Genomic DNA, 21605 nt, shown 5'->3' on the forward strand with positions numbered 1-21605 from the left:
ACAATGGTTTTCCTTTCATATATCATCGTCTGAATTGTAGATGTTCAAAGGGTGGGTAATATTTCTTTCTTATATCTTTATACATAAAGCAGTCATATAAAAAATGTAACTCATCTTCAACAGTAGTTTTACAAAACTGACAAAAACAACATTCTTTTGGAATACATGGTTTTGAATATCTACCAATTTCAATTTCTAAAGGGTGGGCAGATATTCTTAGTTTTGTTAATCTAGAGCGTACTACTTTCGCAATTGGAAATTTCAAAGTCTTGTAATTCATAGTTATTTCTAATTTTACTGTAAAATAGCAATTTTCCACATTTAGAGAATTCAGTATTTTGCAGTTGCATGTTAATATTATCAATATAGTAATTCTTCATGTAATTGTAAAATGTGCTTTAATATCAATATCCAATGATGGAAGATTTAGCTTATTTCTTAACTTAATTCATTATTTGTCCTTGTCAATTTTCCTGTATGCCAGTATTATAAAGGTTATCATCTTCCAGTTTAGCAGCCATAAGTATTGGATTTTTAATACCATTTTCATCATCATAGCTTTTTAGTCTTTTGTAAAATTTGAACATAGAGAGGAGAGCTTTAAAGCAGATGGGGAATTTCCTAGTTCATATTTGATGGCTAAATTTGTAGCTTTTTTCTGTACACCCAAAATGTCTTTAAATATTAAGTGCTGTATTTTTTCAAAGGGTAGTTGGTCACAATTAATTGTTAATGTTAATATTAAAGTCTGAAATCCAAATTTCAGAACCATATATGATAGTTCAATAAGAGCAGAATAAAGTTTTAAAAGCGTTTTTACAGATAATTTATCATAAAAGGGCAAGGAATGTTTAATTACATAAAAAGCTTTCCGTGCACGGTCAGCTAGCTGTTCAGCTGCATATTTAAGTTTACCATTACAACTGAAAATAATTCCCAAATATTTATATTCATGTGCAAGATGAATTATTGAGTGATTATAATAAAAATAGTGTTGGACTGTGTCAATTTTCTTATTCGAGAAAATCTTTGCATTAGTTTTATTAAGGTTAACAGTTAATTTTTCCTTCATGCAATATTCTGAAAGACAGTCTATCGAAGTTTGAAGGCCTTCTTTTGTAGTTGAGAGGAGAATTAAGTCATCTGCAAGGAATAAATGACCAACTTCAACATTTGAAGTCTAAGTGGGTTTGTGGTAAAATTATCATGTTTGAGTCAAAGGAAGACATTTCTAATCTATATAATGAACAACACTCTTTAGTTTTCTTGGACACTCAGTAGTTCACCCAGGGGCAATCTATTTAGTATTAAAAAACACTAATCAATTGCTGACTGCTTGCATAGTGTATACATGTCGGACTTTTAATGCATTCCATCGCACAATTTTAATAAGTTACCAGATGAAGAATATGCAGTTTCAACTTTTCTTGTTTAATCTACTCCTAAATGATGGAAGCATGTCACAGTTAATCTACTGAACATGTTGACATATGTCAAACATACAACGGAAGCAACCCCGTGATCAAGTACAACGTTACGCAGCTGATGCGAGGACCGTATGCCGGTTGGATGTTATGCAGTAGATTTGGAGCCTTACCTCGTTGCCATACTGTCAACACAGCTAACTAATGAGTTAGAACTGCATGTTGTATCTCACGCTTCAAGATGTCGCCCTCAAGTTTTCCTTGTATGACTTCACAATACTTTGTTCATATATGAGCACTTTCTACTGCTAAAACATAGTGCAAACTTTTTCAAACAACAGTGTAGTGATTATTTAATTTACGTGGTATCAATATCTGGCGGTAAAGTTGAACTTTCAGCCAAGAAAATAGAACTAATACTATGACAAACTTGTTCTTTATTCAATCCTCGCCCACCCTCGACGGGCTCACTTTTTATACTGACTGCCATTTTACACTGCTTACCTAAAATAGCGGACTAAGTAACCTTTGATTGGTTGAAAATTATACCTTTTGACCAATGAAAATGTTTTAACGCGTTTGAACGGTGTCTACTTTATGTAATACCTAGTGTTTTCAATATACGGATATAAAGAATCATAATCGGTAGTCTATATGAAAAATCGAGGCAGCAAAAAGAGAAATAACAATGCATAATAGTATAAAATTCGCAGATCCCAAAATCTACGAGAGACTTTATTTTCTGATCATATTCTTATGAGTTCGCAGATCCAGATTTTTTCCCCATGGGTGTGTGTTGGGGGCGGGTCCAACCAAAGTAATTTTTCTTGGGGCTCAACCTATACTATGGTCTAACTATTAGTATCCAACTCCGGTCTAAACTAGGATTTAACAATCAGTATTTAAAACAACTGAAACAAGAAAAAAAATTGGTGGTAGATAATAGAACATACATTAGAACATATATTTATTTTTCCAATTAAGAGCCCTCAAGGGGCAACATGAAGATACATACAAATATTGTATATATACATATACATATGTATAAGTAAAGAAAAAGGTTATTACATAATACATATAGTTACATGTAAATACAGTGTCATATGTTGTTCAAAATAATGATAATGAGTCTCATCGCCTAATGAACCGGAGTTGCACGAATTTGTTACAGATTCGTTCATTTCTAATAACATTTAATATCTACCAACTTCAATCATTAATTTATGAGCTGATACCCGTAATTTACAAATATATCTTCTAATATATATATATATATATATATATATATATATATATATATATATATACACAAAGCACTAAAATGACCAACGACACGAACAACGAGATTGTCAAATTTTCGGGACTACCCGTCCCTTCTTCAGGACAAACGAAAACAATTACATAATATGTTATTATGACCTGAAACTCTAAATTACATAATTATGTAATTGTTTTCGTTTGTCCTGAAGAAGGGACGGGTCGTCCCGAAAATTTGACAATCTCGTTGTTCGTGTCGTTGGTCATTTTAGTGCTTTGTATAATTTTTTGTATTTGACCTTGTATCCATGTTGTGGATCCGACACTTTGAGGTATCGGGTGTTGTTGGAACTTTAGTGCTTTTATATATATATATATATATATATATATATATATATATATATATATATAAATTCTATTAAGATAATTTTCAAAACCGAAGTACTCTTTAGGTTTAAAATAAGTGCACAGTTTCCCATCAATTAATTTATTTCGATTATTGTACCAGGTTTCAGTGTATTTACCACAGAGTAGAACTTTCTTTACAAATTTCTTAAAATATACTGAAAATAATCTCTGAATGGATATCCAATTTTAACATTCTAAAACTTGTTCTACTAGTGAGTACCATGACAGTTTGCCTTTGAAATTCAAAGATTTACTGCACAGATAAGCATCCTTAAAATGCTTAAATTCATTTAGAGTTTCAGGTCTGTACCAATAACAAATGATTGATTTCAAAACATTGTACTTTTTTTATGCACACCGAGAATACATTTAGAATATTTTTGATGAAGCTTCTCACAGTGAAGTGATTTAAAAGGTTTGTCTGGATCAAATGGTGATGATTTTAATTCATTCTATCAGTCTATGTTTATTACCCCACCTTTCAGAATTATATAATAGAATTGGTTTAATTTATTGTGTGGTCAAAGAGATGAATACTTGTTTTAATTCCTGGTGTTAAACATAAAAAGTATTTTTTCAATTTATAAAATCCTTTCAAGGCTGTGTTATATAGTTCAGCTTTATCAGTGCTAAAGCTGTCAAAAGCAGAAAAAAGGTACACAATTTATAATAAGGTGTACATTCAATATGATAGTTCTAAAATTTAAATTTACACTACATTATTCTCCCAGCCTTGTTAAAGACAATAACTTTTATTTTCTTAACATTAACGTTTAAACACCAATTATTACAATATGTTTTTTAAAATAGATAATCATTATGATATTCTCTGTTGTAAACTCTTTGCTGATGTTGACATCATTACGATATCGTCTGCATACATTAACCACTTAAAATTTTCATTTTGAAGTGATACGATATCTATGCATTTTTTGAGATATAATGGAAAATCGTTGATGAAGATTTTGAACAGAGAGAGACTTAGATTGTCTCCCTGTCTTACACCAAGGTTAGTTAAAAATGGACCAGTAAGATTATTTCCGATTCTAACACATGCATTGGAACTCCTGTACAAACCCTTGATAGTATTGTAAAAATAACAGCCAATATTCATATTCAACAACTTCAGTTTGAAACATATGGTTTGAAACCACTATCAAAAGCCGCACTGAAGTCAATGAAACATATATAAAGCCTAACTTCTTTAAATTTGGTATTACAATATCTATCTATTTTTAAGACAGAGACATAGACATGATCATCAGTTTGTGCATGTTTTGTAAATCCTATTTGGGAATTATGAAGTATAGATCTATTATGTTATTAAGTAGAGCGTTGAATAATTTACCAGTGCAGCTTGTTATTTTATGTCTCTGTAGTTTGCTGGATCACTGGGGTCCTCGGCTTTATGAATTTATGCCATCAGACCATATCTTTGGGTAAAACCCATTTTTAAAACCGGTATTGAATAGATTTCTTAGACATGGGATTAATTTGACCACATTTTAGTATTTTAACTGGAATTAGATCGGACCCAACTACTTGCATTTATTATTTCTTTATCTTTGATTTCAAAATCAAGTTTATTAGATGTGGCTTTTTGTTTCTGTAGAATATTTTCTTGTTCATTAAGTCTATTCTGAAATGTGCTATCAGTATTATCTAGAGTGTATAAGTACAGGTGTATCTAAAATTGGTTAACCCAAGTCTCAGAATCAATTCGTGAGCATCATGGGTTCCCAGTTTTTGCTGATTCAGTGATACCAGTTCCCAGATAATATGTATCACAGTGCCCCCCCCCCCCCCCCCCCCCCCCGGTCGTTCGGATTTGCATTTGTTATTTGTCGGGTTGTCAATACGTATAGAGTTTTCAACAACAAAAAAAATCGTCAGAACAACTAATTTTCGCGGTGGCTATCTATCTATAGACATCCTCTCAGAGAATTAGTTATGGGCAATTTTAGCATCATTACTTCTCTGTATAGGCTTAAGAATTCCTTAAACTTTCTCCTATTCAGAATCGCAATTTTCCAAGATAAGATTGAAAACAACACTTATTTTAAATATTGTAACACTCTAATGAACCTTTCTTTGTTCGGTGAAATTTATCTATGATCAAATATTGTTTCGCCCGTGAAGCACATCGACATCTGGGAATTTGCCGTCGACTGTACGTGTACACGTGCACTGGTACAGTCCGTCTCTGTAACATAGGAATGAATTTGTTTGATGATTGATTTAAATGTTTTTAATCACAATTTTGGTATTTGATGTGCAACGACACGTTTTAAATCTTAAGTATAGTTGAGCAAAACATGTTGAGACATTATTTACATATACCTATAGGCTACATTAAAAAAAATTTCACATTATTATTTTCAATTATATTCTACTATTTTTAGTACCCGTTTAGTTTATATACTAGACTATTAGATTTCGATTTGTTTTTTCTCAAAATGAGTTATCTAGGACTAAACTGAATTTAAAAAAAATCGTTGTCATTAACTCTGTATATATCTATAACACTGAGAGAATTTTATTTTATGATGAATATAGATTACAAGATTACTTGTAGTAGTACAAGATGTTTGTGTAACTATTTAAACAAATGTTTGATGCACAGAAAATAAACTCTTAGACTTTGAATTTGTATTACAAATCCGTGTATTATTACCGTTTATATAACTCGGTGAGCCTTTTCTGTTATTTTTCATTTTTAAACACAATCTGATTGTGTGTGCCAACATGGACCATGATGTTGATCGATAAATCAAATTAATTCACAATGTTTTCATTTAATCTCTTATGATTTTCTGATGTTTGCGAAACCCTTAAATACAATATGTTCTTTTAGTTTATGTAAAGTACTGTGTAAGTTTGTGCGAGCTACGAATTCAAAGAACACCGTTCTTTCGTACCTCCTTTAGCCTTTCTAATTACTTGAATGAAATCCGAATAAACTTCCGGTGTACACATGAAAGATGGCGGACACTGGTGTACTGCCGTTTGTCAGAGGAGTTGATTTCACTAAAAATGATTTCAAAGTAAGAAAACAATTTAAAGTTTGTTTCAATATATTTTGCTCTATATCATTTAATCGGTAACACCATTGAAAAATGCAATACACTCTTTTCAGCCGTCTGCATCATAGGGTTTTGTCGAACTTTGGGGACACAATCTGAGCAAACTTGTGTATATAGTATATAGGATAATTATGTCTTACAGCGTGACCGTGTTTGAGGGCAAGCAAAAAGTATTGGCATTAGTTTCTATATCCTTAACAGGGCAAAAAATATCCCGAAGTTAGCACCTAATGTGTGAGGACAGAGCTGTATTTGTGCTATCAAAGCATCCTAAATTTTAATCCGAGATTCCTCCGACTCTTACCCCCGCTCTTATATTGTTACATGTGCGGGGGAGAGTCAGAGCGGACTCCATATTGAAAAGTGGGAATTCAGCGACACAAGCTGGTGTTGCTGCTTTACCTACCTCTTACAACTTTATTTCGTAGCTCTATCAATCTTCCAAGACTTGAGGATTCAGTTATTGAAAGATTATTTTCCAAATAGATCATGATTAATACGATGCTATCGCTGTTTAAACGATGGAGTTTTGTGTGTTTATATGCTGACGTCATGCGCAAATAAATTGAATGGCAAGGCGGCGACCTAATACACGTATCAACACTTCGCGAAAGTTACGTCCCTTGTCCGCCATCTCCCAGATAAAAATCGTATTTCCCTACGTTGGCCTTTGTAATTTTCCAATCTGTAGCTTTGACATCTGTTATTTTTCCATCAATTGCAGTTAACTACAATATGCCCCAGATTGGGGCAACCCATTAACTTGTATGAAAACTTGGTAATTGGCTAAAATTCAAAGTAATAACATCTTACATTTGATAAAGTAAAGAAGGAAAACTTGGTTTTTCACCGATTGACCTTTGGCTGACCCTGCAAAGAGATGTAACTCGCGGCGAAGTGTTGATACGTGTATTCAAGTGATGCTTCATTTGTCGATATTATGGCCGTTTAAACAGCAATAGCATCGCATTAATCATGATCTATTTGGAGAATAATTTTAATGATACATTTAGTCTTCAGCACAAAATTTAGCACATAATATTACCTACAGATAAAGAATGCAATGATTGTATAAAATCTGGTTGGTAAAATGGGTAGGGAGACCAGACCACACATTGTTGCATATTTTCTGTAAACTATACATGAAAAACTCACATTTTTTCAATTCATAGAGAGTTGAATTTGATACTCAATGCATTATTTGACCATTTCAAAGCTTTTTATTTTTCTTATCAACGATTTTTCCAAACCCGGGCCAAGAGGAAACCGGATGCGGTTGACCTGAGCTGCAGTGTGCGAAATTGACCATGGACCGATAGACAATGTTTATAGAAAATCGAGTCGGTCTATAACAATCAAAATAGCTTTTTTTTTTAATATTTAGTTTTAAAGTACTAAGGAGAATTTTCTATTTTTCAAGGGAACCCCCCCAAAAAAAATGAAATTTAAAATTGCTGAAAAAAATGATCGGGTAGGAGCAAATTTGACGGGTCGGTCGGAGTACATCAAACAAATCAATTTTTATTTTTGGCCTAAACTATGAACGAATTACCAAATCGAATTTGTGTCTATTATTTATTTTTTGATAACATTGAATATTGCATGTTAAATTTTGGTCTATAGGAATATTTTTTGGTCTATAGGAAATGAAATGACTATGGACTGAAAGTCTATAGGACTTTAAAGTTAGTTTCGCACACTGGAGCTGGCGTTATTTATTCCGATTTAGTTGCTAATGTTTTTGATTGATTAACCGTAATTGTGAGGTCAAAGTGATATCCATTCATAATTAGTAATTGATGGGAAGCTGAATTAAGTTCAGGATTAGTGTGCAAAATTAACCATGGACCGATAGATAATGTCTATAGAAAATCGAGTCGGTCTATAACAATCGAAATAGCTATAGACCGACTTGTCTATAGGAATTCTGAGTAAAAAACCGGTTCTTCGCTGCTTATTTAACATATATGGGAAGCGGGACCAGTTTATATGTATTATGCTGATGTTTCTGTTCTCTGTTCACCCCTTAGCTGTAATAAATGTTTCTCACAATGTAATTACAAATCATTCGAATCAGATTATTCCATTTTCAACGGGGGGGGGGGGGGGGGGGGGTGTCAGTTTGATATTTACTTCAATGTACGCCATTTTCATGCAAATTCCGAATGTCCTTTTTGAATGGTTTTAAAAATATGTAGAAGGTGCACGCACTTGAATCAAACGGAAAGCGGTCATTAGAACAAGTTCCAGCATGGCTAAAGTTGCAGAAAATCATGAGAAAACGAAACGCGGTAGAAGTGACTTAGATGAAGAATCAGACAGTGAAACTGAGCTGGAACAAAATGAAAAAGTATACGAAACTGTAATTGAAAAGATTGACGTGCATGAAATTGAAAAAGAATATAATTAAACTTTGAACAAATTGCCAAACCGAATTTGTGTCTATTATTTATTTTTTAATAACAATGAATATTGCATGTTAAATTTCAGTCTATAGGAATTTGTTGTTGTCTATAGGAAATAAAATGACCATAGACCGAAAGTCTATAGGACTTTAAAGTTAGTTTCACACACTGCAGGATGCGTCAAAGATGAAAGTGACAGCTAACACTCTCATTTTATTCGGAATTTTAATATTCGGATATGGTTACCCGCATCCAGTTTCCTTTTGATCCGGGTTTTGATGAATCGTAAATATCAAATATATAAAACTCACATAACAGGTACTTCAGCATTTTGGTGATAAATTATCATGATATTTATCTAATTCATGTGTAGTTTCATTGTAGTGTCACATATATCAGTCGTAATCACAGAAAAACATGTATTTTTTTTCGCTACCTATTTTACCAACCTGAAATAAATAAACGTTGATATTTTCACAGCAAAGCAAAATTATGCCATAATTTTTGTAGTGAAGATCCAATGTATCATCCAGATTGGGATTAAGAAGTTTCACATCAAACGAAAATAAAGTAACGAAGAAAATAAAATATTCGGATTACGAAGGTGACCCGGCCCGGTTTTTACTACCCATTTTACCACCTACAGACCTAAGTCATTAAAGCAGGTAGTGACAGTTCTGTTGCCAAACATTCGGCATCAGGTGTGCCCCATGTCACAGTAGGTGTGGCACGCTAAAGAATCCTCACTGCTCAATGGCCGTATGATATTGTTGACGTCTCCATGTGAGTGAAAAGTTCTCGAGAGGGACGTTAAACATGATACAACCAATCAATTTTACCCTGATCACAAAAACTTAAAGGGAGGTAGAAAAACCTGGTTTCCAGAACTCCTCATACATATTAAGCAATAGCCAATTAAAATCATCTTTTGGAAGATAATTGGTGCTGCCCTGTAAATGTGCAATAAGGTTTTGGAATATTCATTTTCACTCTGGAAGCGAAATGGGGTTGAAAACAATGTTTTTTCTACAAAAACCTGCTTCCCAAAATTCCTCTTACATTTTATGCAGTATCCAAATCATATTTTTGTCCCTGCATGCTAAACAAGTAATACACAAGAAATATTGAATAAATTTTCCACAGGAATTTCACACCTAACTTTACAACTTCTTTTATTAATACCTGCACTTTCTAAAGAAAATCTGGGTATATCATTGTTACCCCAGTCTGTCCATTTTTCCTCAGACTCCTCTTTTATCTTAAGCAGTAACCGATTAATCTTTTAAACTGTCTGAATTTACTGCCCCCCCCCCTTCCCCGTATGATAGTATGTGTTTATCACATACATAGAGTTAAATCTAAAGCAAATTAGCATGGCGCCACACCACGCCCTTTTTGGCTGTCGCCATGCCCCTTTTAATTGCACCATGCCCTTTTTTCTCTATATTTTTAAAAAAATATTTGTTGATATAAACAATTGTTCTTTATTTCACAAAGTTGATTGAAAACTTTAAAATCAAGGCAGCAGGTATAACTTTTAAAGAGGCTAAATGATTAATCTATTACTATCATAGTATGATACAATGAAAGTGCCCAGAAATTGTCTTGCCGCGACGAAAAGTGCCCTTTTCAACATATGATATGTGTGCCCTCTCTAGATCCTAGATTTAACACTACATACATTATGGAATGTATTGTACAATTCATTTACTAAAGATACATATATGTAAAACATGTTTTTCATGTTGCTGCTGCAGATATTGATGATATGTAATAATGATATTTTTTCAGGATGGTAAATTTCCTCATGATGTTGCAGACATGACTGGATTGCGATGGCTTAGACTCAACAAAACTGGTCTTGAAAACATTCCACCACAAATCTATAAACTGAAGAAACTGGTATGATGTTTCTTTATTACATTTCACTAAACAGTACAGCACATAAGAACCACATTGTGATTTATTGATGAAAAGTTTCACACTTCTCTTTTTGATATTTTATTATGCCCCCCTTCTAAGAAGAGAGGCATATTGGTTTGTACCTGTCTGTCAGTTGGTAGACCACATGTGGTTCGCTCAATAACTTAAGAACCAATCACTTGATTGTAATGATATTTCATATGTGGGTTGGTTATGAGTAGAAGAGGACCCCTATTGTTTTACAAGTCAAAAGGTCAAGGGTCAACCTACTCTGGACATAGGAAGACCTTGTCTGCTCAATATCTTGAGAACCCTTTGCTTGACAGACATCAAACTTTGTACACTGGTACATCCCAAGAAGTAGATGACCCCTATTGATTTTGAGGTCACATGGTCGAAGGTCAATGGTTAAACTGGACATAGTAATGTATTGTCTCCTATATTTCAAGAATTATTTGCTTGATTGACACCAAACCTGGTACACTGGTACAGCATAAGGAATAGATGACCCCTATTGACAAGGTCACTTGGTCAATCCACTCCTGACATTGGAAGATATTGTCTGCTCAATATTTCGAATTGGTGATACTACTATCAATCAAATTATGCATGTGTATAACCATTTTTAATTTTGCACCATGGGGGGCATAAATGTTTTACAAACATCTCTTGTTTTTTTTTTTATTTAAATTATTGTTCGTGATGAGAAAAAATTAGACTGAAAGGATAGATGACTGTAATGTACTTAACAATACCTGTATTACAATTTTCTGTCAGTCATAATTTTGTATTTACATTCACTTCATTAAAAAATTTTCCTTTTTCCTTAACATTCATACAAGCATAAACTGAACTATTAAGACTAATCATTGTGACTATAAGTAAACTTTACCTAAGCTACATATAAGCTAAGCACCATGCATGAAATTTTAAAATGTAAATATAACAAATATCTTTCAGTTTTTATACCCCACGCAACGAAGTTGCGGAGGGTATAATGTTTTTGACCCGTCTGTCAGTCCCTTTCTTGTCAGCGTAACTCCTCTGAGACCGCTCAACAGAATTTCGTGAAACTTTGTAGTTAATAAGGACACACTGTGTAGATGTGCATATTCCCAGGAAATTGTGATTCAATAATTTTTCTGGGAGTTATGCCCCTATTGAACTTAGAATTTCGAGCCTGTCTGTCCTGTTCTTGCAGTAATGCATAGCATTACAATTTATGCATTACTATTCATTATGTGAGGCATTGTCAAGCAATGTTGGAGCATGGGGTATGTGAGCTTGCTCACTTCTGCTTTCTTTCATTTAAAAAGTTTATGAGAATACTTTGAGTTGCAGTAGAGCATCTTTGCACCAACATATATTTCATGGAGTGTTAATTAATGTACTTGTTTGTATAGGTTGAAGGTGTGTCATCTCATATACTTTGAAATTCTTAAATCTCATGTACTTTCAAAAACTGAAGAACATTTCTTAAATAAAAAGCAGTACTCAAGAATCATTATGCACTTAATATATACAACCATAGTGACTTGACTTATTCCTGTTCACTCCGTGGGGAACACAGGACCACAACCACAAAACCTCTCCAACGTACTCTGTTTTGGGCTGCATTTTTCAGCTGGGCCCAAGTAAAACCTGTCTCTCTGGCAACAACCATAGTGCAATAATCATCAAATGCGTCAGATAAAAGAACTCTTCCCAATTGGAAAATAAGCAAAAAATCTCCAATATCAATAGTCTAGAAATTCCCAAAGTGGAGACAATGTAAGAAAGATGCATTTTTCAAATGATCACCTTTTGTCAAAATACAGAAAAATACAGAGTCCTAGACTACACTTCATGTATATTGACATGATGTTACTGAGTGAATTTAATAGTGAGAGCCTGTCTTGGTCTTTACTTTTAAACAGAAAAAAAACAACTCTTTTATTAAAACAAAAACCTGGATGATTGTAAGTTACATGTATGTATATCTAAAACTTTCCCAGTTTGGACAAAATATATTGTGATGAATTTTCCAATCCAAGGGGATTGGGACCCTGTCTCAAAAACTGTAGTGACAGCCCCGAGTATACTTTATTGCCTCTTTTTTGATTTTACAGTAATTGCATGATTCTGTGTAGTGGTATTGCACTTCAATTATTACAATGCATTATATGTACCATGTCAATTACAGGAACATTTCAATATAACCAAGAACAATGTGGAAAATCTGGGAGGTGATTTGGTCAATTTGAGCGCCTTGCGTACTTTGAACTGTCGGCATAACAGACTCATAGATGAAGGAATTCCCAAAGATATTTTCAACCTAGAAGATCTTCAAGTTGTGGTACATTCTATATATTTGATGCAATACTTGTACATGTATTTTGTTTTGTTGCATGTAAGAATGCAAATTATTATAGAATTATGGTAGAATCCTATCTTTTGGGAGGTTATATTTTTGTTGTAGGAGTAAAATAAGCATATTCATTGGGACTTGATTTTGTGGTTAATGAATTGTCATTCATTATTGTAGTTCAGTTTCTCCTTCTAATGCAGCTGTTTTATAATCTGCATTTTGATAGGCTAATGAACTTAAGTTTTAGGCAGTTAAACAAGCATTATCGCGATGGAAAGCTCTCCATTGTGACGTCATAATAGAATGACACAAAACATAACGTCAAATGTAAACATTTTGTGCTGTATTTCATATAACAAAAACGTAAAACTCAATGAAATAAGATGTAAACATTTTGTGCTGTATTTCATATAACAAAAAAGTAAAACTCAATGAAATAAGATGTAAACATTTTGTGCTGTATTTCATATAACAAAAAAGTAAAACTCAATGAAATAAGATGTAAACATTTTGTGCTGTATTTCATATAACAAAAAAGTAAAACTCAATGAAATAAGATGTAAACATTTTGTGCTGTATTTCATATAACAAAAAAGTAAAACTCAATGAAATAAGATGTAAACATTTTGTGCTGTATTTCATATAACAAAAAGGTAAAACTCAATGAAATAAGATGTGAACATGAAGCAAAATGGATGAATTGCATTGGAATGTGAATAACTCTCTTCTCATTTGTTATTTGTGACCATTAATGCTGATTTAGCGGTTGCCAACATCCGTTTTATCATCTCTGCTAATGCATCGTGGGTAAAACTCAGTTTGTTACTGTTATATCAGCATTAAACGGTCACAAATAACAAATGAGAAGACGTTTATTTCAGAATTGATATATCCATACCAAGAAAACCACAACTCCCACCCTACGTAACATTGAGTACAAAATAAACCTACCAATGTCTTGGCTGCAGGGGGAAAAATTTATCAAATATGAAATCAATTTAGAATGAAAAGAAAGAAACATGTTTTGATACAAATTTCATTTCCTTGTAGACATGTTATATACAGTTATTTGATGGTGTTGTCTTTTAAGGATTTGAGTCATAACAATTTGAAAGAAGTGCCATCAGAGCTTGAGAAGGCCAAAAACTGCATTGTGCTGAATCTGGCAAACAACAAGTAATTTTTTCTGATATCTAAAATGTCATCGAAAATTGAATGTGCAATATACATGTATTTTCTTTCTGTCTAATTTCCCTCTTCAAATGGTTCCTGGTTTACTTTCTGATTATGTGATACCAGGAAATACAATATTTGAAATAATTTTTCAGATAATGTAATTATCTTTGTTAGATTAGTGTTGTTATGTGACCTTGATAAATGTATTTCTTTTGTTTTTCAGCATTGAAATGATTCCAAATCAGCTGTTCATCAACCTAACAGATCTGATATTTGTTGACCTCAGTGATAATAATTTAGGTAACAGTTGCTGCAGATACTGTCATCAGTATTCAAATTATACAGTACATGTTTAGGGTATTAGCTCACTGGAACCCTTTCTTATCAAATTAGAACAAGGCCGGTATGTACAAGTATGCGTGTAGATCTTTACATATTTTCTAGTCTTTTATCAGCGGTTTCTTGACAAGGCTCCATAAATGTCCCTATAGTGACACAAATGGCCCTCTAATGACACAACCCTCTAGTGATGCATGACCCTCAAGTGATACATGGCCCTCTAATGACACATCCCTCTAGTGATACATGACCCCCTCATGACACATCCCTCTAGTGATAAATGACCCCCTCATGACACATCCCTCTAGTGATACATGACCCTCAAATGACACATCCCTCTAGTGATACATGACCCTTTAATGACACATCCCTATTGTGATACATGACCCTCTAATGACACATGACCCTCTAATGACACACCCCTCTAGTGATACATGGCCCTCTAATGACACATCCCTTTAGTGATATTTGACCCTCTAATGACACTTTCCTTTAGTGATATAAATGACTTCTCTAATGACACTTTCCTTTAGTGATATTTGACCCTCTAATGACACTTTCCTTTAGTGATATAAATGACTTCTCTAATGACACATCCCTTTAGTGATATTTGACCCTCTAATGACACTTTCCTTTAGTGATATAAATGACTCCTCTAATGATGTATCCCTCTAGTGATACAAATAACTCTTTGTTGACATATCCCTCTAGTGATAAAAAGTGACATGTCCCTCTAATGACCATCAAATGTCTGTTTAGTAATCCAGTACAATTTTCGTTTTTTGGAGCCATCAGAATACATCTTGAACAACATGATTTCTGATTTCCTGAAATAAAATTGCCCTCTCCAGATTGATGGTGTGTCTCTGCAATGTCCTGTTCCTGAATGTACCACAGGAATATTGCTGTTGGGTTTGGGGATGTGATAATATTTTTACCTGATATTTTATTTATATGTATCCATAGTTGATGTGAATTTCCCTTTCATTATGATTTTAAAATATGAGATCAAGAACTTGATGAATCTTTATGAAACTTTGTCACTCAAATAAATGTTGTGGCTCATGGACTGGTTTTTATTTAATTTGACATTCTTTATCCTTATTTAAATGTACATTTTTTATTTACTGTTTTGCAGAAACTTTGCCTCCACAGATGAGAAGATTGACAAACTTACAAACTCTTATCCTAAACAACAATCCCTTAATTCATGCTCAACTGAGGTGTGAACTTTATTCTGAAATATTATCTTCATTGGATATGTATTTTAATGATTATACCCATCTGCAAACAAAGTTTTGGGGTGTATAGGTGTTTAGTGGAATGTATCAAATATCTTGTCTGTGCAATCTTGTCCAGATCATAACTTTGTAACAAAGAAGACTTGACAAAAGATTACTTATTGTGATGCTCATTCATATCTAATACAAGAAATTGCTCATAACCTGCAAATATGGCTCTAGCCCAAAGTCCTCTGGGAGAAAAAGTTAAACTTTGTACCAAAGATAGCATGTTCATACTTGTCACAAAATTTACAAAGGAAGTGTGTTTTGAATTTGTACTAAGGTCATGTAGACACGGCCAAGGTCACGGGGGGGGGGGGGGGGGGGGGGGGGGGGAGTACAAAATTATATGCATTGTCTTATTAGAACAAAAAGGCCCAGACAATCATACTTGATGAAAAAGGCTTTCTTTGACCTGTAAATGAGATAAAGAGATCAAATACAGTATGTACATTTTATGTTGTGATCCTAGACCAAGGCTGTTTTGACAATAGTCCATTCATTTGTAACATAGACTCAGTAAGTTGGAGAATATTAGACCCGTTTAGAACATGTCTAGTTAAGGACATGTGATTTTTTTTTAGTATACAAACATAGTTGACATTAATCAATACTTTCTTTATAAGATACACTGTTTATACAGTGCTTAGAGATTGATACATTTTCTTGCAGACAATTACCAGCCCTTGTTGCCTTGGAAACTCTCCAGATGAGAAACACCCAGAGGACCCTGGCAAACTTTCCATCAGGTTTGGACTCTCTCAGTAACCTACAGGGTGAGTAATCAGGATGAAAGTAAAGTTACACATAGCGGAGTTTCTTATTTCTTTTGATTTTGTGGCATCTTCCACTTTTCAGTGTTTATCAAGGGAGTGGGCCTCTATGTTAAATACAAATTCAGGCATTGAGCTTTTGAGTAGGCTCACTAAGCGAGTCAAATGCTTGTTGCTAGCACTTCAGGGCACTTGCATCTGTGTTGAGTTTTTTGGTTAGCATGAAAAAACTCAAGTTCACAGCAGGGAATTCTTGGAGTATAGTGTCAAGAGAAATTGCACCCAGTTTTGTTGCTGATAATACTGCTTTAGAAACAATGCCTTATGAAATATTTGTTACCTTGATTTTGGTGTGCAAGTTTTCTGTGTTTTATTGTATGAAACATTCTAGAAAAATTAAACTTTAATGCTTAAATGTCTTATTGGTCTGTTGCAAATGAAAACAGCTCTATCTTTCCAATATTTTTCAAAGATAAGCGAGTTACATGTAGTATGAGCTAAAGTGGATTTATTTATCAATTAGATTTACATCTACATTATATGCTGTAGCTCATATAAGTTACATTTTTTATTAAGATTTTCCTCTAGTAGACACTATGTTTTGTATATTTTAAGAAGTGAATTGATACTTTATTGTGCCTTTATTAGTAAACAGTAATAGATATTGTTTTTGGAATTTTGACAAGACAACAAAAAGTAAAATTTATGATAAATATGAAAGAAGTAGCAGTTCAGCCTGCCATGTAATTAATATTGGGGGGTAGCACATGGAGATAGAGGGGAGTAATGTTAGATACAGTATGTGTGTAAGCAGTGGGTCACCGTCAAAGTGAAATTACAACTTATAAGTCAAGATCATTTTAAATTGTAGACTTTCCTTAAAAGTCAATCAATTACTTAATGAAAAAAAAAAAAATTCAACTTGTGATAATGCTATTGAAATACTTTCCTTTATGTATGAACTGGTCGTGGTTGTCTATAAACAATTTATCAATGTTGTTGTTACAAAGACCCAGAGAAAACTTACTATCCTAGTGTAGCTTCATTTGATAGAATTGTAGAAGGTGTTATCAATTTCATGTACACAGTTTTTAATTTTCCCTTTCAGACATAGATTTGTCTGGAAATGATCTTCCTCGAGTTCCAGAGACTTTGTATAAACTGACTGCCATTAAACGTTTAAATCTCAGCAGCAACCAAATCTCGGAATTGTCACTGGTCATAGGTAGGTGTCATAAAGGGTGTAAACATTTATAATAGGCAGAGTGAAATGTACAGTTCTTAAGGAGATGTAAACATTAAACAAAGCGAAGTGTACAGTTCGTCATGCTTCAGGATTTATTTTTACAGATACGTGGGTGAATTTGGAAACCCTAAACTTATCAAGAAACAATCTTCCTGCACTCCCTGTGAGTAGAAATTGAAATTGACATTTTTTTTAAAGATCTGTATCAGAGATCCAGAGAAATGACTATTTATGAAACCAAATGTCTGTTCCAGAGTTCTTTGCATAAGCTCTCCTCCCTGAAGAAACTTTACGTGAACTCCAATAAATTAGACTTTGAAGGAATTCCAGCAAACATAGGAAAGTTACATAACCTGGAAATCTTCAGTGCTGCCAACAACAATCTTGAACTGATTCCAGAGGGACTGTGCAGGTACATGTACACCTTGGATATATGTGCTTTATATTGTTAATATAAGGAAGACATTTCTACAGTATAGCTACTGCAGATTTCTTCTATTACTTGATTGGACAAAATTGCTATTCAGTATCAGTTCACAAGAATGTAAAGTTACAAGTGCTACAATCTGAAGGACTTTTAACTTTGATATAAAGTGATGGTAAATAAATGAGAGCAAGTCTTTTGTTGACTTTATAAGAGAGGCCTCTCATGAATTAACATGAATATTCATTAGGGAATCTATTGTACACTGTACTTGGAATCCTCTTATTCAGAAAGAAACATGTATTTCAATATAAATTATAAACAGCATAATCCTCTAAGTAACAGTCTCAAATAATGTTGCTATCCTCCTTATACCCCAGTATACATGTACCTCAGATGAAAAAATAATAAATATCAAAAATTAAATGAAATATAAGATAGAAATAAACGATAGAAATATGATAAAAATAATGAAAAAAGATATACATGTGCATGGTAACAGAATAAACGTATTGCCACTGAACCTCTAGCTGGCTGTAGTAATGTATGATCGTAGTCGTGGAAGTTTTTCTTCTTGTATTTTGTGGTTTCGCTATACTACACATCTGACATTTCTCTACACAGATGTGGAAAACTAAAGAAACTCATTCTGAATGGAAACCGATTGGTCACGTTACCGGACATTCTTCATCTTCTACCAGATCTTGAGGTAAAGACAATGTAATTTAGTGGTGAAAAGCTCACAAGCACTATGAAAATGATTGATTCTACTTAAGAGTATTGTATACATGTTTTAGCTCAAGTGAGCTTTTCTGATTTAAGCTTGTCCATCATCTGTTGTTGTCACTGACAATTTTTGTACTTTTCAAGAACCTCAGGTCCAATTTCAACCAATCACAGCGCAGTTTATTCTTGAATGAAAGGGGATTTAAGTTTGTTCCAACAAACGGTTGCATCATGATTTGACATTAACTTTAATACCACTTGTCCTCCAAGCAGGTGGATTCTAAAAAATTACATGTCTGAAATTTGATTTGGATTTGTCTGACTCCTATTGGGAAAAATGATAAACAGAAAAAATTTAGATTTACTATCAAGAAATGACCAGCAATGTCCTTAGCTTTTTTTCAGATGGTGCAAACAATTCCCAATCTGTGTCGATCAACACTTTACAGTGAACTATGACAACTTGACTTATTCGTCATGCTTTGAGCTATTCATAGTAATTCATTCTCCTATTCATTCACAGTTATAATACATAATCAGAATATTTTAATGATGGGGGAATAGTTGATGTAGTAGCATTAAACATTACTGCTTAAAGTTTGTCTCATTATGAATCGATCGTCTTTTTATACACCTGTCTTTACAGGTTGCTGAACGTAGTCAATGTTTGAGAAGATTTTACAGACAGAGCTCTTGATTTCTTTATTTACTGCCTGTCACAATTTTTAAGCTAGGACCTTTTATTCATGTGTTGCAAATGAAAGTATGTCACTGCTTGATGATGACTGATACTACCTTAAGTAAAGTTCTGCAACTCGTGCCATTTGCTAATCAATATAGAAAACAAACTCCTTAATAAAAACATCGTACATAAGCTTGTACATATTCAAGTATGTTAATATTATGAACAATTGAGGACAAATGTTTACAATAGGGCAACCATTCAACAGACATCAATGAATGCGAGTGACAATTTTTCCAGTAGCAATAAAATGATTAGCATTACAATTTGTCATCATGATTTTCAGGCAACTTTAGATACGTACAGTAAAACACACTTATAATGAACACACTTATAATGAACACAGTTATAACAAATTCACTTACTGCGAAATGATATTTAATCCCTATTAGAGGAAAATAACTAAATTTTACAGGGTATAGCAAAGTTTGGTTATAACGAACTGTTTTTTTGCTGGTCCTAGAGATACTTTAGAACAGTGTTTTACTGTATATAGTTGTCAGATGGCAGGTCTTGACTTTTTAACAATGTTCCAAATTTGATGAGTTTCATATCTGTACGAGGAAGGTGATACAAGTGAGGGTTGCGGCCCTTGGGCCTCACGTTTGAACACTGTCACAGATGAAAGCTTGCAAAGTTTTGTTAGAGGCCAGTAATTTTTAAGCATTTTATTTCACTACATTCGTAGACCCTGGATGTACGGGATAACCCTGACTTGGTAATGCCACCCAAACCAGCAGAGATGAAGAAGAGTTTTGAGTATTACAATATTGACTTTTCTCTCAACAACCAGTTAAGATTGGCAGGTGCCCCCACAGCGCCATCTACTGGACAATCTCCAGGTATGTACCATTGCTGTGTTCTTTCTGCTTTTTATTCTACGTGACTTACAGATACTTAAATTCATTTCATTACAATTTTTGCTAAACTTTTAAAGACAAAAAGTGCTTCAACAAATCCATATAACATGAAGATAAATTTAAGATTGAGTTTTAATTCAGTGCAAAAAGGTGATCCAGTTGCTAGGAAATTGAGATTGAGAAGGCGCAGAGATGGACAAGAAAGTGAAAAAGTTTTAAAAGTAAGATCATAATCAGGCAAAATGTACTACTGTAGTGCTAACCATTGTACTAATTGGCCAATCATTAAAGATCCATACAAGACTTATTACATGTAATGTGTAACACTCATCAGAAAACTGTATGAAGACAGGGGTTGTTTTGTACAAGTAGTGGTTCTGTTACAGGGCATGAGAGATGTCGCCAAAGAGAAAGAACATATGCCCAACTTAGAAGAGGAAGTGAGGGAACCTCTTAGGTAAGTCAAACCTTCAAATATATACATGTATGTACACTGTATTATGCAATAATTGGGAATTTTTTTTTACTTTATCGGCATAACCATTTGGGAGTTTATGATCCTTTGGTGATGGAGGCGAGACTAGATTGATCGTATATTGTATGTTAGAAATATATACAATGGCTGTGTGTACAATTGTAATGAAAAATAAACCTTTAATCTGTATCTTATTATTTTTATTCCAACACAATTTTGGTATTAATGGCCCTAGGGTGGCCTGTATGGAGTTGACATCTAAGGGTAGCTAAGTTAATGTATGGAAGATGTTTTAAAGTTCAAATTGATAGTTATACATGTACTGAATTAATTAAATTGTTAATGAGAAACTTGATAAAATTCCAGAAGATTTAGTGATCTTTTAAGGTAATATCAACTGCAGTCTTAATTGCAATGATTAACTTGTTAATTAACTGCTGATATTGTGAATGTATAGAGTTTAAAGAATTCTGTGGCTATAAGCTTGCCGATCTGTTAACAGATGAGATAAATATTGGTATGGCTAAACTATTTCCACTTTTAAAGTAATAAACTGGCTTTTGTTTCATTTGCTAGTTTCTTTAGCTCTTAAATTATAATAATGATTTCAAATTTTTGCTCTTCTGTTCATTCTGAAAATCGTAAATGATGACTGAATGTTTTTAACGTGGTAATTTGATGATGATAATATGCAGTGTATGTGTGATTTATTAA

At 33.4% G+C, this 21605-nt stretch overlaps 1 protein-coding gene across 2 annotated transcripts in view; it reads left to right on the forward strand.

Annotated features, from left to right (window-relative positions):
- Positions 1 to 6027: 6027 nt before the first annotated feature.
- LOC125669739 (protein flightless-1 homolog) overlaps positions 6028 to 21605 on the forward strand; it is a 33002-nt gene continuing 17424 nt past the window's right edge. Inside the window, exons 1-15 of one of the 2 annotated variants that reach the window (XM_056162110.1) lie at positions 6036 to 6133; positions 10369 to 10479; positions 12683 to 12835; positions 13938 to 14023; positions 14247 to 14323; positions 15501 to 15585; positions 16318 to 16421; positions 17527 to 17643; positions 17769 to 17827; positions 17919 to 18076; positions 18713 to 18797; positions 20245 to 20398; positions 20558 to 20637; positions 20803 to 20873; positions 21258 to 21278. In XM_056162110.1, the coding sequence (XP_056018085.1) occupies positions 6071 to 6133; positions 10369 to 10479; positions 12683 to 12835; positions 13938 to 14023; positions 14247 to 14323; positions 15501 to 15585; positions 16318 to 16421; positions 17527 to 17643; positions 17769 to 17827; positions 17919 to 18076; positions 18713 to 18797; positions 20245 to 20398; positions 20558 to 20637; positions 20803 to 20873; positions 21258 to 21278 (1424 nt within the window). In that variant the 5' untranslated portion in view covers positions 6036 to 6070. Of the gene's footprint in view, positions 6134 to 10368; positions 10480 to 12682; positions 12836 to 13937; positions 14024 to 14246; positions 14324 to 15500; positions 15586 to 16317; positions 16422 to 17526; positions 17644 to 17768; positions 17828 to 17918; positions 18077 to 18712; positions 18798 to 20244; positions 20399 to 20557; positions 20638 to 20802; positions 20874 to 21257; positions 21279 to 21605 lie in introns of both variants that reach the window. The other variant, XM_056162111.1, reaches the window with a different exon arrangement.

The sequence above is a fragment of the Ostrea edulis genome, chromosome 4 (assembly GCF_947568905.1).
Source record: "Ostrea edulis chromosome 4, xbOstEdul1.1, whole genome shotgun sequence".
In the NCBI taxonomy this organism is placed as follows: Eukaryota; Metazoa; Mollusca; class Bivalvia; order Ostreida; family Ostreidae; genus Ostrea; species Ostrea edulis.